The following is an 18,295-nucleotide window of genomic DNA, read 5'->3' as shown; positions in this document are numbered from 1 at the left end:
TTCGAGAGCTTCAAAGCTATTGAATACCAAATTCATACCACTGCGGCTATGATAAAACTGCCGAGGATGGGTACTGATTTGGTGTTTAATGCAAGTGCAGCATGTTTGGAAATGAATGGGCCAGCTCTTTTATTTTCTCTCTCAGTCTCTCAGGGGTGATGCTTTCCTCAGAGAAGCTGTGGTGTTTTTGCAGAGAGTCTTACTGTATTTCCTCTTGGGGGTCATTTTGGACAAGCTCAACCTCTCAAAGGCTTTCTGTCTTGGATTTCATTTCATTTCATTTCACCTTGAAGAGGCATAGCTGGATATAGACTATTTCGATTGCACAACGGATTACTCGACATGGAAAATATAATGGGTACAAGTCTGTAAGTACAAATAATATATAACAAGTTCAAATATATATATATATATATATATATATATATATATATATATATATATATATATGGAAAAATATCATAACTAAAATATCTCATAATTTAAAATTTCTTTTCGTTATATTATACAGTCTCTTTGTTTTTATGTCTTTAAAACTGGTGAATATTCTTAGATGAACCAAAAATATTAAAATCTTTTCACAGGCATACAAAGCTTTGGGGGTTGTTCGACAGTCAAGGTGACAGCATAACTTTCAATGGAAAAACACTCACGCCTTTAGGCAGCTCCAGATATGAAGCCCAAGATCCTCTGCCTTTTTGGCTACTGGTGTATCACTGGAAAGGATGTTTCACAGTGCGCTTTTAGGATCTCTGGCATTAACAGAGAGTTCGGATCGGAGAAAGTGCATCCGTAGTCACATAAGGATGGTAATGGAACAGCTGGAGGAAGTCCTCAATGAGCTGAAGGATGTGGCTAGAGACCTTAGAGAGGTAAACACACACACACACACACACACCCCTTTAACAAATTAAAGGGAAAAAACAACATAAAAAAATCTTTTAGATGCAGCTCTAGATATAGGAACGATGTCGTGCTGAAAGAGTACTTTTACAAAATTTTCGGATAAAGGTGAGTCAGTAGAACCCTGTTGTTCATTTCGTTTTAATCTGTGTTTTCATGTACATCTCATTTTATTGGTCTATGTATAACTCTTTAATACTTACATTATTATTACTTACATTAATAGAATGTAGTATTTTTAGCTGTTAGTTTTTCCATCATCCCAGTCTGCACAATGTGGTGCTTGAGACACAAATGCAGAGCAGGTGGCAGTTTGCACCCGTAGGTTCTTGTCATTGTCACTGTTATTTCTGCTTAAATTGGATTTTCCAGGCCTTAAATCAATAATCTCACTTGCCTGCTGGAGCAATTGCCATGATTTTACACTTCATCACTAGGTTGTTTATATGACATTTACATTGTGATTTATCAAATTAATGTTTATTGTGGGATTAACGCACCTAATATATGACCAAGCTAAAGTAACAATGTGAATATTTGAAATAAAACACCATATATTTTATCTTTAAATATGGTGATCAGCATCAGATAACTGAATTTAGGAAGGCATTCAGGGAGCATGGTATACTGCATATTAAACTCTTAAAACTAGTAATGAGTCTTTGCAATAATTAAAATAAAAATAAAAAATAATAATAAAGTGTAATGTCCCTTTATTTGTACAGGTAGTGGCTCAAATTGACAAGCTAACAGCACACATTGATCTGGACACTGAAGAGGAAACAGAGGATGATAAACAGACTTGGAGCACAACCAGCAGTGAAAGAGGACTGGGAATCATTTTCAAAGTTGAGGCTTATTCTGATAACAATGGCCTAAACCACTTATCACACAACTTTCTCTGTGACTCTGCTACAATAAAGGTACCAGCCCTGTACAGACGAAGTTGTGGAGACTTACCTGCCCTAAACGGACCCACATGGTCAAATGCTTCTTGGCTCTTTGGGTGTAGGGAGAAAATGCATCCATGTGACAGTGTTGAGCATCATGCTCTATGCTGCGATGATGATGATTTTGATGAAGAAACTGGCTGCAGGAGATCCTCTAAATTTTCTTCGAGTGACTCTGTATTTTTATCCTCTCCTCTGCAGCCTAGGTTAGAGGCCTCGACACCCAAATCAGTCCACAACTTTCACTTGAGTCCAGGCTTGAAGAAAAAAGTAGTGCGGAGCTGCAGCACTCAAACTGTTTCCGATAAGAGCACACAAACTACACTGCCCCGCAGTCCTGCCAGGCAACGAGCTGCATCTGAACATTGCATCTAAAGCCATCTGAAACTTTCTCTACATTCTCATACAAATACTAAATAAACTGCCCCATGCGTGCTTAAACACAAGTATTCACACTACATAGCAAATCATAAATAACTGCACATTGAATTGAGGCTAATAAAAATTGACTTTATTTTGCATTTATGATGTAATCTTTTTTTTTTTTTTTTTTGACAGTGCAATATTTAAATTCCTGAACAATACAGGTCTCCTAAAAATCTGCATCATTCCATTCATCATTCACATCACACATGAATAAACTAGATAAACTTAGGGCAAGCTTCTAAAGGATAAAGCGATAATAAACAGCACATGTTGTTTCACTTTTATAAACCTCCATTTGTACCCTGAGTTGCATATCCTTAATAAAAACAAATGAAAAGCGAAACTGATTATTAAGTCTCAAAATATTAATTCATGTTCAGTAACTGCATTATTTTGATCATGTCTATGATGGACCTGGGCTACCTCAACAAGGCAAGAAAAACAGCCATCGCCATGGGACACCATCCACACTCATTCACACTCATTTATACCTAGGGGCAATTTAGAGTAGATAATTCCACTACCAGCATGTTATTGGAAGGTGTGTGGAAACAGGAAACACACTTAGACAGTAACGAAGTAGCACAAGGTTAGGATTAAACAGGATTGCTATGATGTAGCAACACTACTCATGGGCGTGGTGAAAGTTCAGTGGTTAATGCTCCGGGTCATTGATCAGAAGGTTGGGGTTTAAGCCCAAGTATCGCCAAGCTGCCACCTTTGGGCACTTGAGCAAGTCCCTTAACCCTCTGTGCTAGGGCTGGGCGATAAATCGATTTTATCGATTAACTCGAATGTGTAGTTTACATCGATATGTTTTAATAAAAATCGGTTTTCTCTTTAATGTCCGCCGACGCTCCCCTCTGGGCTCCCATAGTTTCGAACGAACTCCCCCCCGCGCGTTTGCCATAGATACACAAACAACATGGCAGCGAGCAAGCAAAGGTAGCAGTAGCATCAATTTACTGCAGCACCTCAAACAGAGGCATGCTGTCGAGTGGGAGAGATGTAGTGCCCTACAAAGTGAACAAGACAGCGGCAGCACAAGACTGCGCTTAAGCAGCCGCATCCTGAAAATACACGGTTAAGCAGCCGCACTTTGTTTAGTGTTGCGCGTCTAATCGTACACTTCCGGTATGGGTGGTGGGAGCGGTCAAAATACCTGTAAAGACGCTTCAGAACGGCGTTTCCGTTAAGAAACAGAACAATCAGAGCTTTTGAATCACCACAATCAAACACTCATAAATTTTTTTTGAGGTTTGCTCAATCTTTTAAATAATTCTTATTCCTGTCTCCCTGTCTATTATATTATTATTTCAAATTTCAACTCATTTTTTAGGCCATATCGCCCAGCCCTGCTCTGTGCTCAAAAGGTGCTGTATCATGGCTGACCCGGCACTCTGACCCCAGCTTTTCATAGCTGGGATATGCAAAGAAATAATTTCACCATGTTGTAAAATACATGTGACAAGTAAAAAACACCACCTACTTTCTGCACCACTATGCCAAAACAACGTCTGAAAATCAACCAGTGGTGTCAGTTCTGCAAAAATAATATTAAATACAGAATAAGAAGAAACTACAGATACAAAGGTATTAAAACAATTATAAAAATATATGTGTGTGTGTGTGTGTGTGTGTGTGTGTGTGTGTGTGTGTGTGTGTGTGTGTGTGTTCTGTGAAAATAATACATCCTGCAGTTTTTTTTCTCACCACAGATTTTGAAAAAAATGAGCTGAAAAAGGGGTTTGCTTATCCTCCATGTAGCCAGGTGCCTTTGCCACTTTATCATTTCTAATATGGTCATAATTGGAAAAACAATTTCCTTTATACACAATCTTTTTTATTATGTCCTTTTCTTTTTTTCTCACTAGTAATGGTTTATCTCAGACCTACATAAGTAATAGAAATCCCATGCAGTGATTTAAATATAAAAACAACAACAAATGTATTGAAACATCCCAGACACCCAAAGACACCCAAATGTATGCATTGTCTATGATTAAAACATCTGTCAGATAAATAAAGCAAATATATAAACTTATGAGAGAATATTAAACAAGTAGATCTTGCTTGCAATAAGATAATATCTATGTAGTGCACTAAACCGGCTCATATTAACATCAGACCATATAAAACTCCCCATATTGTCCATACAATCAAGGATCTGCATTATATACTGTATAAAAGAGGAAGTTGTATAATGTCATCAAAAAGCAACAAAACTATATACACTGTATAGTTCTTATGGAAGAACAACTATTTCAGACATTTGACCTTGCTGTGACTTTGACATTGTTTGGATCAGTTCCTAAATCTAATAAATGAATCTGCTGGTTACAATAATAATTTCCTATAAATCCTACAAACATTCAACTTTTTAAACTATCAAACTGAGGCACTGACACATAATCTGACACCAAGAATGTGACAATACGGGCCATAAATATAGGACACATTAATTGCTTTTTCTTATTTAATAATTGCTCGTAAGTCTATGCACATTCCAACTTAAGAGACACCACAGTCTTTGCTGCATCTCAAATCAGCACATCCAAACCTATGCTGCTCATATACAGTATGTACACACACAATCAATAGATTTAACCAGAGTATATGCTTTTTTATTTATTTTTTTTATTTTGGCATCTCATATACAGTATGTACATATTGTGTGTACAGTATGTAAATATTCATATGCAGAATGTACACATACAATCAACAGATTTGACCATAGTACATGCTTTCGTGGTATGTAATCCTTGTATATCATACAGTATGTGTGCATACACACATATACAGTATGTACACAGTATGTACAGTATGTACAGTATATACTCATACAGTATGTACCCACGCACTAAACAGATTATGTTTACACAGAATTAACCAGATTTTATGTTTTCTTCAGATCTTGGTCTGAAAAAGGTGTAATTTAACTAATGATCTGACTAATTATTTAAGTAATTAAATAAGTTAGATTCCATTTTACATTAATTCCCTTATGGATAGTCTGGACAGCTTTTAAAAAAGGTTTCATATGGAGCCTCTCTGATATTTAAACCCTTATAAAAACTACATAGAGGGTTCCACAGAGCAAACATTCTGGGCTACTGGTTCAGAAAGAGATGGTCACTGTCTTTTCTCCGTTTAGCAGCAGTGTCAGTATTGTTTCATGTTTTGCATTTGCTTTTGGTTGAAGTGGATGGCCTTGTTTTCAGGGTAAGCAATGTGTGGGCTGTGAACATTTCATGGCTAGTAGTGTATTTCCAGGTTTCCCTATGCTCTGTCAACCCTGATACATAGAGTGTGGTGTGTGTGCACTGTGGCAAGTGGCACTCACTGAAAAGCACTTCCAACCAAGCAACCATCTGTTACTGTGGATAACAGCATCACTGCATAAACACAGGTCTGCCTGACAAAATATCCTAATGGTGAGTCTTTGTTTGGGAACCTAGCTTCATATTCTATCCAAACCTCTAGCAAGCTACCATGCTATCAATCCACTCCTTACACATCAGAATTTTTTGTTATGAATACACAGCTTTTGAAAGAAACCAAGCTATGCAAAACTGTCTATGGCAGCACTTAATAGACAGGAAATCCTAGTATTTGGCCAGGTAATACTCGAGTTTTTCCTCCATTTCTTCTCTGTAGTTATCAGACATCTAACTCAAATACAAAATTAATGCTATTATCTATGAATCGTCAGTTCTTTATTCAGCCTTTTAAAATATCCATATTCACATTCTAGCAATCATGTGCTTGTAGACTTTAATAAAAGCAGTAAATTTTGTCTGTCTGCCCGGACACTTCATTGAATGGTGGGACATGCATGCAATGATAATACTCTTATCATTCTCTTAGTCTTAGATTTTCTTGCCAAAAATTACTTTTATTTTTTACAGCCATGGGAAGAATCATACTAAATAATAATAAAACAAATGTAAGTATATAAGTAGGCATAGGTGAAGGATAGATGCATGTAAATATATGACTTTATTGCAACTGAATTACCTGATGGGTAATGGAACTGATTCTTAACAATGGTTAAAAGGTTGTCAGACTTTGTGGTGGCCATTTAATAACTGAAAATAATTTCCAGCCAGATCATAGCAGTTATGCCAGGTCATGGCACTGTCATCCTGGAATATGCTTGCTTGGTCAGGGGAAAAAAAATGGATATAATAACCTTATTATTTATTTTATTGCTTCTTTGCTTTGCATAGGCCTGACCAAATAAAGCAACCGAGATCATAATACTATTTCGAAATTAGCCTGAATAATACGTGCCTTTCCTTTTTGGCCACACAAGGATTTAGTCTTAAGTTCTCATCACATTGTGTGTGTGGAAATATTTTTTTCTGCTAGTATACATAGCCATGAGTTATATCAAGCTCTCTGATAACAATCGTTAAAAAAATTATAATTTCAACCAGATTTCTTTTACAAAAGTGACAGCTCAGCACGATCCTCCAATTTCCTAAATTGCTTTCTGTGCTTGATGCATACATTTTACCCTTAACACATAACATATTTTTCCTAACATCTTTACATCAAGAAACATCTCCTCCATGACCATGGACTGTGTCTTTCCCACATAGTTGTTTTAAAAAATGAGAAGCTAAATATTGTTAGGATTTGTTTCAAGCTGAAACCTGAAATTACTCAATGATGTTCCCATCATGGACCCTTTACTATATGTTAACCTATATTGGCCAGGTAGTGTATATGCATGTATGTCCAAATTAAATGAAAATGACAAATAAAAAAAAATGTTTTGTTAACTTCAAATCAAAAGACATTTCTGAACTTCCGCTGTAATATTAGTCATTATGGGCGGAGACTAGCAGAAATGGAGGTTGGCCCTACAGTACTCTGTACTGTATGTGATTGCATTTGACTTGCTGGCCACGTAAACCACACAAGTGAACCGTATGCAACATTTGAACTTCATCATTATATAGTACTCGAGTTTACAGGTCTACTTGTGTTTTTCCAGCTGAATGCAATGATCAGACAGTTTCTTCGCCCGCTGCTTTCGGTTCGTCCGCTTCGCTGCATGGTGGATGAACGCTTCGACGTGCGCGTGCAGGGTCTACAGCCTGGGGTTCGAGTCACCCTGCACGCGCTGCTTCGCTCAGAGGACGGAGACTTTTGGGAAGCTTTTGGTCACTATGTAAGCGATGAGACAGGACATATCAAAGGTGCATGTAAATCATTGTAATAAAGTCTTATGTTCATATAATCGCAGAGCAGGTATGCACTAATACACAATGCGCTCTGTTTCAGTATCTAAAGATCCCAGTCTTGGTGGATCATATGACGGAGTTGAACCCATGGGTCTCCTGTGGAGTATGAAACCTATTCCTGGAAGCAGGACAGGCCTCAGGTTATACATACCCCAGACAGTAAAATGACATTGATCCAAAGTTAAATGCACATTACTTTAAACAACGTTGATTCCTGACATTGGTTAAACATTGTAAGATTAGGGTTAGGCTAGGTCTGATATTCATTGTGTTGAACAGCCTAGCATATAAACAAAATCAGATTTGCATGTGAATTTAAATGCAACACGAATTTCTAGTTTTAGATTTCTAGTTTAATTTAAGCAGCATTAACATTGAGTAATCCATCTTGCCCACAGCAACCTATTTTAGACCAGCAATAGGTGTTTAAAGAACATCTTTGATTAACTTCATCAGGCAGATGTCCTTATCCAGAGGGACTTACATTCATCTTAATTATACAGCTGAGCAGCTGAGAGGTAGTGGTCTTACTCAAGGGCCCAGCAGAGACAGATTGGCAGTGCTGGGATTTGAATTCATAACCTTCATGTAGTCCTACATCCTAACCCTCGAGCTAACGTTGTCTTGAATAGTGTTAAGGTTTATGAACAGTTATCAGCGATAATGTGAAATGCAGGGCAGCTTTCAAGGACTATAAATTAGGTAAATACATTAGGCATTTTTCTCCTCAGACATTTCTTTATTAAAACCAAACTAAAGGAAAATGAAAAATTACAGCTGAAATATCCAAAAAAGTTAGGATCAAAAGTCGAAAGGATCAAATCCACAGATCTACTGGGTTGATGTTCAGGACCTGGCAAATCTATTAATAAGACCTGTTGGAAAGGAATCATCAATACAGTCATTAGCAAATGTCAAAAAATGTGTAAAATGCTCTCAGACAGTACAGACAGTATAGTATATATATATGTATAGTTATGCAAATGAGAGTTAAAAAAAAAAAAAATATATATATATATATATATATATATATATATATATATATATATATATATATTGTTACAACCCTGTTTGTTTTGGTGTTCGGGACATTGCTTTCGGTCTCCTCTGATTCAAAAAGGGGAAACTGACCTTGAGCTTGTTTAGCCACGGTTGGTTGTATATATTTCTTTTGTATTATATTGTAAAATCTTTGTTCACTGTACATATTTATGTCACTGGCATTAGGGGTGTGGCTGCCATTTACTTTGAGTGAGGGATTGCTTTGTCTTTTGTTTTTGAAGCAGGGAGTTAGGGAAGCTGGTTGTATTTTCCTTTTCTTTGTTTTAAGGAAAGGTAGCTTCCCCAAAATAGTCCTTTTTGTTTGTTATTTTGGCCTTGGCCCACCCTGAAGACAAGCCTGTAAAGTCTGTGTACATATATGGCATTTGATTTGATCACATTCACTTTGTGTCCTTCGTTAGAGGTATTTGATGAGTGTAGAAAGGATGATCTCCTCTTGATTGCTGACTTTTTTAATGTGTCCCTTTGTCGGACTGCTAGCAAGAAGGTCGTCAAAGCGGCACTATATGAGGCACTCGTGGCTCAACAGGTCTTACCTGAAAGGGATGCACCTCCAGGAGGCGCTGCGCAGATTACCCAACCCACTCAGGCTCCTGGCAGAGCGGAAGCTATGACTGAGCCGGAGGAGGTTGAGTTAAGTCGTGAGCAGCCCCATGCTCGTACAGTGGATCCCGGTTGGCAGCTTGCTCTCAAAGAGCTTGAAGTGGAGATTAAGCGGCAGGAGTACCAAACGCAGTTCTTGCGAGTCCGAGAACGGAGTTGGAAATTGAGGGAAAAAGCAACCTGGCAGATCAGTGGGGAAGCCGGTGCCTCTGCCACGGACATTTAGGTCCTCAACCGTTGCCTCCCCGTCTCCTGTTGCCGCTGAACACTCCAGGCCACCGTCCACCCCAGCCGAGTCCTCAACGGTAAGCCCGCTTGCCTTTGATGTTAGCCGACACATTGGGTTAGTGCCAATATTTCGGGAAAACGAGGTTGATGCTTACTTTGCTGTATTCGAGAGGATTGCTACAACTTTAAACTGGCCAAAAGGTTTGTGGACTCTGTTATTACAGTGTAAACTGTCGGGTAAGGCACAGGAAGCATGTTCTGCACTTACTCTAGAGCAGAGTTTGGATTATGAGACCGTGAAAGCTACAGTGCTCCGTGCATATGAGCGTGTGCCGGAAGCATATCGGCAAAACTTCAGGAACACTGTGAAGTCTGTTAGCCAGACTTATGTGGAGTTTGCTCGTGAGAAAGCCACGCTGTTGGATAAATGGTGTTCAGCTAGTGGGGTTAGTGATTTCAACCAGCTTAAAGAACTTATGTTGCTGGAAGAGTTTAAGTCATGTCTACCTGAGCAGCTGGTGGTTCATTTAAATGAGCAAAAGACCGACACGCTGGCCAAGGCGGCTATATTTTCAGATGAGTTTGTATTAACTCATAAAGTTGTATTCAGTCCTCCGTCATCTCGGAAGGTTGTGTCTGCCCCTAGTCCTGCCAGAAAAGTTCGTATTGTCCCTAGCTCTTCAGACGGTTCCCGCCGCTGTTTTTATTGTCATGAGGCAGGGCATGTTATCGCAAACTGTCCAGTCTTAAGGCGGAAGCAATTGAAACAGCAGACAGAGATCAAAAAGGTGAACGCAGTAGTGGTTCCCCAAAGCACCCCTGATGAAATAGAGCCAGTGTTTAAATCATTTGTGTTTTCAGGTTATGTATCTTTTGGTGTTGGCCAGGATAAACAGCCTGTAAGTATATTGAGAGATACAGGCTCAGCGCAGACGTTTGTGCTGGAAAACACACTACCATTTTCTGAAGCTTCATATGCTGGTAGTGATGTACTGATTCAAGGTATTGGTATGGAGGTAATTCGTGTACCATTGCACATAGTATATTTAGAAATGGAGAATATTTCCAGGCTAGTGAAGGTAGCTGTGCGCTCTGAGCTACCAGTTGCAGGTGTTTCAGTCATTCTAGGGAATGACGTAGCTGGAACTAGGGTCTTCTCCTTACCTGAAGTAGTTTCAGAACCTGTGAGTATTTCCCCTTCACCTAATGACATGCACTCCTCTGTGTTCCCTGTTTGTGTGTTGACACGGGCCCAGCAAAGAAAATTGGGTGATGTGGTTGATCTTTCTGTGTCTTTTCTGTCTCAAGAGGAGCCTGTTGAAGAGTCTAGTGAACCGCTTGATGTGTTGCATGAGGGATGTGCTGATGACGGCTTTGAGATAGACCAACCAGTGACACGTGACCAGTTAGTGGCTGCTCAGAAATCTGACCCTTCATTAACACAGTGTTTTGAGTTGGCAGCTAATCAATCTAGTTCCGAGAGGTACCAGTCAATGTATCGTATTGAAGATGGGGTGCTGATGAGGAAATGGTCCCCCGTCAGTCCTGATGATCGTTGGTTGGAAACATTCCAGCTGGTGGTTCCTTGTTTATTTCGGAAGCATGTTCTTAGTTTGGCTCATGATCATCCTTGTTCAGGACATGCAGGGATTCGCAAGACCTATCAGCGTATCCTGCGTTATTTCTTCTGGCCTGGTATTAAGAGTGATGTTATAAGGTACTGCAAGACCTGTCATACCTGTCAGATAGTGGGCAAACCCAATCAGGTTGTTCCGCCGGCTCCCCTAAACCCCATTGTGGTCAGCACAGACCCGTTTGAACGGATCATTGTGGATTGTGTTGGACCATTGCCTAAAACTAGCTCTGGTAACTGTTACTTGTTAACTGTCATGTGTGCTGCCACACGGTTCCCTGAGGCGTTTCCCATGCGTACACTTAAATCAAAAGCAGTGGTTAAAGCTCTCATTAAGTTTTTTACTACCTTTGGACTTCCGAGATATGTACAAACCGATCGTGGGACAAACTTCAAGTCACAGTTGTTCTCGCAGGTGATGCGTGTGTTGCGAATTTCCCACCAGTGTTCGAGTGCTTATCATCCAGAGTCACAGGGTGCCTTGGAGCGCTTTCACCAGACGTTTAAAACCATGCTGTGCACCTTCTGTGTTGAATCGGGTAAAGATTGGGATGAGGGGGTGCCTCTCTTACTGTTTGCCGTTCGTGATGCGGTACAAGAATCTCTTGGCTTTAGCCCTTCGGACCTTGTGTTTGGTCACACCGTGAGGGGTCCCTTAAAGGCATTGCAGGAACAGTGGTTGGCAAAGGGTCCTCCTCCTCTGGGAAGGACCATTTTAAAGGATGTTCGACTTCTTCGTGATCGTTTGCAGTTAGCCAGGGAAAAGGCACGCTCTGCTCTCGGTTCTTCCCAAGATGCGATGAAAAAGCGGTACGATCGTAAGGCTGTCTCACGCTCTTTTTGTGTTGGAGACTTTGTATTGGCCTTATTACCTGTGCCAGGATCGTCTCTCCAGAGACAGTTTGCGGGGCCTTACGAGGTAAAGCAAAAATTGAGTCCAACTCCAACTAATTATATCCTTAGCACACCTGGACGTAGAAGTAGTACCCGTGTGTGTCATATCAACCTGCTGAAAAAGTATCATGCTCGTTCTTCACCTATGCAGTCCAAACCGACTTCAACCGTAGTACCGGTGGTTGCCGTTTCAGTGGACGGGCGAATTTCTCCTGCTGAGTACTCCCCTGAGGTTGATGAATTACACCTTGGTAGAAACTGCATGTCTTCTCTTCAGGTACCCAACTCTGAGGCCTTAGAGCGGTTGTCAGAGAAGTTGGAAGGGTTGCCCCAGTTGTTCCAGAAAGACATTAAGGAGCTAATAAGCAAGTTTCCCAAATTGTTTGCGGATGTGCCATCCCTTACTAATGTCTTGGAGCATGACATTGATGTTGGTGGTCATGAACCGATTAGACAACACCCGTATCTCGTAAGTCCTGTTAAGCGAGCAATTATGAAGCAGGAAATAGATTATCTCCTAGAAAATGGTTTAGCTGTTCCAAGTGTGAGCCCCTGGTGCTCCCCTTGCCTGTTGGTACCAAAAGCTGATGGTTCTGTTCGTTTCTGTACAGATTTTCGAAAGGTGAATGCTGTGACAAAGCCTGATTCGTTTCCTCTGCCACGGATGGAAGATTGTGTTGATTCTGTTGGTGCATCTAAATTCACTACTAAGTTGGACCTCCTTAAGGGTTATTGGCAGGTTCCCCTTTCCCACCGTGCAGCTGAGATCTCTGCCTTCGCCACGCCAGACAATTTCCTCCAGTATACCGTGATGGCGTTTGGCCTTCGTAATGCCCCAGCGACCTTCCAGCGGTTAATGAATAGAGTCCTGGGGGATGTTTCGAACTGTGCTGCTTACCTAGATGATGTTGTCATTTATTCAGATACCTGGGAACAACACTTGGAAAAACTAGAACTCGTCTTTACACGTCTTTCAAATGCGTCTTTAGTTTTGAATTTGGACAAATGTGAGTTTGGCAAAGGAGTTGTGTCCTATTTAGGTAAACAGGTAGGACAAGGGGTGGTGAAGCCGTTAAGTGCCAAGGTTCAGGCCATATGCATGTTCCCAGCACCTCAGACAAGGCGTGATCTCCGTCGGTTTTTAGGAATGGCTGGATATTACCGGTGTTTCTGTAAGAATTTTTCGGATGTGGTTTTGCCCCTTACCAGTTTATTACGGAAATGTGTTTCGTTCGAGTGGTCCCAAGAGTGTCAGTCAGCTTTTGAGGCAGTTAAACTCTTCCTAACTAGCTCCCCAGTTCTGTCTGCTCCAGACCTGAGCAGACCATTCAAGTTGGAGGTTGATGCCAGTAACACAGGTGCAGGTGCGGTGCTTCTACAGGAGGATGATCAGGGGATAGAACACCCTGTTTGTTACTTCTCAAAGAAGTTTTTAAAACACCAGCTTAACTATAGCACGATTGAAAAGAAGCTCTTGCTTTGCAGTTGGCGTCCAACACTTGAGGTCTACCTTAGTGACTGTCTTACTCCTGTTCAAGTTGTAACTGATCACAACCCCCTAGTTTTCTTGAACCGCATGTGTAATACCAATCAGCGGTTAATGCGATGGTCTCTCATTATACAGGGATTCAACTTGGTGATTAGCCATAAAAAGGGAAAACTAAATGTTTTAGCTGACACCTTATCCCGTGGTTAGAGGGGAGAAAGGGTTGTTTTTTTTTATTTTTATTGTGAACCCAGTGGGTTCACACTTAGGTGGGGGGGTGTTACAACCCTAGGTAGCCCATGTCCACATTGGGGTTCTGTATATGTGCCTTGTGTGCAGGTCCGATCCACTCCAGAGTTTGAGACCTGCCTAGCCTGGCTGATCCCACCTCCTTCACGATGACATCATCCACCAGTTCCTATTTAAGGAGGAAGGAGCGAAGCAATCGAGAAGAGTTGTTGTAGTGGCGTTTTGACTGTTTGTTTTGGTGTTTGGGACATAGCTTTGTTGTTGTTGACCTCTGCCTGTTTACTGACCTTGAGCTTGTTTAGCCACGGTTGGTTGTATATATTTCTTTTGTATTATATTGTAAAATCTTTGTTCACTGTACATATTTATGTCACTGGCATTAGGGGTGTGGCTGCCATTTACTTTGAGTGAGGGATTGCTTTGTCTTTTGTTTTTGAAGCAGGGAGTTAGGGAAGCTGGTTGTATTTTCCTTTTCTTTGTTTTAAGGAAAGGTAGCTTCCCCAAAATAGTCCTTTTTGTTTGTTATTTTGGCCTTGGCCCACCCTGAAGACAAGCCTGTAAAGTCTGTGTACATATATGTGTTAATATATTAACACCTGTGTAGCAAACCCTTTTGTGTGTGTTTGTGGTCAATTTATAAGATCCATTCTTTTGAATCCCGAGCTAAATACTCTGTCCGGCCTAACCCTAGACTGGGTCGTAACAATATATATATATATATATATATATATATATATATATATATATATATATATATATATATATATATATATATATATATATATATTATGCTATTGAAAGATTGAGGAAGAAGGATGTCCAGGCACCAACTAATGTACACATATCTGTGTACAAAGACCATCTTACCCAGGCCTTCCAGGAGAAACCTCATGTGGCATCAGTTGTGGCACAGCAGTGGTACATGGCCCCTGGAGTGCAGAGAGTTGATGTTACACAGAAAGGATTAATGGGGACTCTTTTTATCCCACCAGGTACAACCCTTATGAAATATGAAGATTGCATTGGTGAATTGATCTTGACATATTTCAATACCTGGTATTATCAACTAGATTTAGAAATGTATTGTACTCTAGGTCCTGGTCCTTTTCCTGCTGTGCTGGACCTCTGGGGTGGAGGGGGAGGTCTAGTGGAATATCGCTCTTCTCTACTAGCATCCAGAGGCTACATCTCATTATCTTTAGAGTATTGTGCCCCATTGGATAACAGTGGAAAGCTACGGCATTTGGGGATAGACTATTTTGAGGTATTTGAATATTATATTACAACATGTAAATAGTATAATTTTGCATTTATATAAATTATACCAAGACTAAGAAAATATTCAAAAGAAGATACACTGCACTGTTACATCTTGGCATTCCTCTCTCCCATCTCTTAGACTGCCATCACTATGCTGAGAGAGCATCCCCAGGTGTGCCCTGATAGAGTTGCCATTTTGGGTTTGTCATATGGTGCTTTTTTGACCATATACATGACAGCATATTCTTCAGTGATAAAGGTAGATGAGGCTAAAATATTTAATGTTTGTTTTTATTACAACAGTACCATTGATTTAAAAGCAGTTGCTTTTAGAGAATCATGACATATCATATATGAGCATATGTGATTAGACCTTGTGTGAAGCATTATTAATGTACTACATATTACTATAGACATGTTTTGGCTTTTCTATTATTTTGAGATTATATTGGTGTTTTATTGCAGTGTGTTTTTACTTTTCATACCCACTTCTCACTTTTTTCAGCCCAGATGTATAGTCTGTATTAGTGGAAGTCATGTTTTACTTGTCAGTGGACCCCTGGTTGATTTTCCAGGAATGATCTCAAAGTGAGTTATAGATTATGTACATTCCATGTAAGATTAATGTTTCATATTTTTTTAACTTATAAACAGAGATGTGGTTTCATTATTTACACTTACCATATGTTTGCAATTGCTGTATCTAACTGGATTTGATGATCATTTATTTTGTATGTGAGTATAGGCCTTGTTAAGTTCATTCTATATTCTGTCTTCCTAAAGATTGCATAGTTTTGGAAGAACAGCTAAATTCATTTATTTAATCAATCTTTCTGATTGATTAAAGAGATAGTACACTTGATGTATGTAAAGCTTTGCTCCACTGGTATTCTGATATAGTAAATTAAAGCAGAAATAAATGTCTCTGATAGATAGCTGCTTTTATGGGATTCTTTTTTGTTGTATTTTGTCTGCTATTCGACAATTTAAATCAAAACAATATATTTTATTCTTAAGCATGACCAAGAAATCCTACTACGATAAGTACCAGAGACAAATTTGGCGAGATTCTCTACTACCAATACCAGATGACCTTTCGAAAAAAATTGAAGTAAGAGTTCGAAAAGCATATTTTTCATGATTAGAATTTTTGCTGATTGTTTGAAAAACTGTGTTTGTTCTCACCAGTTGAATCGTATCGAATGTCCTATTTTATTAATTGTTGGGGAGGATGATCAAAATTGTCCAGCATCAGAGTCAGCAGATGATGTGAGTAGTTTAATGAATATTTTGCTGATTGTGATGTTGTCTTTAAGGCATTTTAAATCTATGTACAGTTTTCCTTTTTATTCAACCTTTAACCAAATTATATATATATATATATATATATATATATATATATATATATATATATATATATATATATATATATTTGATTAAAGGTTGAATAAAAAGGAAAACTGTCACTTTCTACCATTTTCCTCTTACAGATGAAGCTGATGATGGAGCAAGATGGTAATAGTCATCTGCTGACCGTTTTATCCTACCCTGGAGCCGGCCACCTAATCGAGCCTCCTTATACTCCACATTGCCAAGCCAGCAACTTCATGTTAGCAGGAACAAGGACGAAAGGTTATGTATTGACTGAATTTTAAGGTTCAGTTAAAAAAGAACTGAAATTTTGCTGTTCAGTTTATAGAGTGCACTCTTAGTGCCGGTCCCAAGCCTGGATAAATGGGGAGGGTTGCGTTAGGAAGGGCATCCAGCTAAAAAACGTGCCAAATCGAACATGCGGATCATTAATACGGATGATCCGCTGTGGCGACCCCTAATGGGAGAAGCCTAAAGAAAGTTTAGTTTATAGCAGCATGAATAAGAGAACTGATTGCTCATACTTGATTAAGTTCTACCTCATCATCTTTAATAATTTTATTTATGGCATTTGGCAGACATCCTTATCCAGAATGACTTACAACTTGCTCAAGGGCCCAGCAGTGGCAGCAAGGTGGTGGTGGGATTTGAACTTGTGACCTTTCAGTCCAAAGTCTAATGCCTTAACCACTGATCTACCACCTACCACCTAATTAAGTGTATGTGCCCAGGAGTTTAACTTCTCAGAGGCTTTTAAGCAGGTTTACCAATACTAAGCTGATCACTGAGCACATGAATGTCCATAAGCAATAATTGAAACTTTATTGTTGTAAAGTGTAGAACAGATTGCATTTTGATGGCTATAATGGATTACATTGCAGAGATGGTGCTGTGGGGAGGACAGACGGAAACTCACAGTCGAGCTCAGGAAGATGCCTGGCACAAAATCCTGGCCTTTTTGGAGCAACAGCTCTACAGCAACACACACGATTAAAGCCACATTTATTTACAGCATGTAGCTCAGCGAACATGAAAAGCAAGAATCTTTTTTTTTTTAGAATTCTTATTAATTATCTTGTGATTTATATTGACTGTTAAAGAACAAAAATCTGATTGTAAATCGGTGGTTCAGATTTCTATTAGAAATATAAGACAACATGTGAATTACAACATGTGAGAGATGGATCACCATGGCTGTATCCGTCCCTAAGACTAGTGACCACTACTACCTTGGGACCATGACCCCATGCTGGTAGAATATACAGTGAGGAAAATAAGTATTTGAACACCCTGCTATTTTGCAAGTTCTCCCACTTAGAAATCATGGAGGAGTCTGAAATTGTCATCGTAGGTGCATGTCCACTGTGAGAGACATAATCTAAAAAAAAAAAATCCAGAAATCACAATGTATGATTTTTAAACTATTTATTTGTATGATACAGCTGCAAATAAGTATTTGAACACCTGAGAAAGTCAATGTTAATATTTGGTACAGTAGCCTTTGTTGGCAATTACAGAGGTCAAACGTTTCCTGTAGTTTTTCACCAGGTTTGCACACACTGCAGGAGGGATTTTGGCCCACTCCTCCACACAGATCTTCTCTAGATCAGTCAGGTTTCTGGCCTGTCGCTGAGAAACACGGAGTTTGAGCTCCCTCCAAAGATTCTCTATTGGGTTTAGGTCTGGAGACTGGCTAGGCCACGCCAGAACCTTGATATGCTTCTTACAGAGCCACTCCTTGGTTATCCTGGCTGTGTGCTTGGTCATTGTCATGTTGGAAGACCCAACCTCGACCCATCTTCAATGCTCTAACTGAGGGAAGGAGGTTGTTCCCCAAAATCTTGCAATACAAGACCCCGGTCATCCTCTCCTTAATACAGTGCAGTCACCCTGTCCCATGTGCAGAAAAACACCCCCAAAGCATGATGCTACCACCCCCATGCTTCACAGTAGGGATGGTGTTCTTGGGATGGTACTC

At 39.7% G+C, this 18,295-nt stretch overlaps 1 protein-coding gene across 2 annotated transcripts; it reads left to right on the top strand.

The window, feature by feature from the left end:
* Positions 1-7,132: 7,132 nt before the first annotated feature.
* LOC124392265 (bile acid-CoA:amino acid N-acyltransferase-like) lies at positions 7,133-17,613 on the top strand. 2 transcript variants are annotated; one of them, XM_046859053.1, is made up of 10 exons: positions 7,133-7,486; positions 7,572-7,671; positions 14,488-14,678; positions 14,781-14,950; positions 15,086-15,205; positions 15,452-15,534; positions 15,964-16,057; positions 16,135-16,215; positions 16,437-16,578; positions 17,199-17,613. In XM_046859053.1, exons 1-10 carry the CDS (start codon positions 7,291-7,293, stop codon positions 17,309-17,311), a joined length of 1,290 nt encoding a protein of 429 aa, XP_046715009.1. In that variant the 5' UTR covers positions 7,133-7,290; the 3' UTR covers positions 17,312-17,613. The 2 variants fall into 2 exon arrangements, with proteins under 2 accessions (XP_046715009.1, XP_046715010.1); XM_046859054.1 differs by having other exon boundaries at positions 7,317-7,458.
* Positions 17,614-18,295: the final 682 nt, after the last annotated feature.

This window comes from Silurus meridionalis, chromosome 10 (assembly GCF_014805685.1).
Source record: "Silurus meridionalis isolate SWU-2019-XX chromosome 10, ASM1480568v1, whole genome shotgun sequence".
Lineage (NCBI taxonomy): Eukaryota > Metazoa > Chordata > Actinopteri > Siluriformes > Siluridae > Silurus > Silurus meridionalis.
Note: the sequence above shows the minus strand (reverse complement) of the source record. Positions and strands in the feature narration are given on the sequence as shown.

Excerpts from the sequence above, each read along its gene's own strand:
- LOC124392265 (XM_046859053.1), top strand. The coding sequence starts at position 7,291 with ATGATCAGACAGTTTCTTCGCCCGCTGCTTTCGGTTCGTCCGCTTCGC. Across the intron at positions 7,672-14,487 it reads GGAAGCAGGACAGGCCTCAG|ATTGAGGAAGAAGGATGTCC; the intron begins GTTATACATACC and ends TGCTATTGAAAG. Across the intron at positions 16,216-16,436 it reads CATCAGAGTCAGCAGATGAT|ATGAAGCTGATGATGGAGCA; the intron begins GTGAGTAGTTTA and ends TTCCTCTTACAG.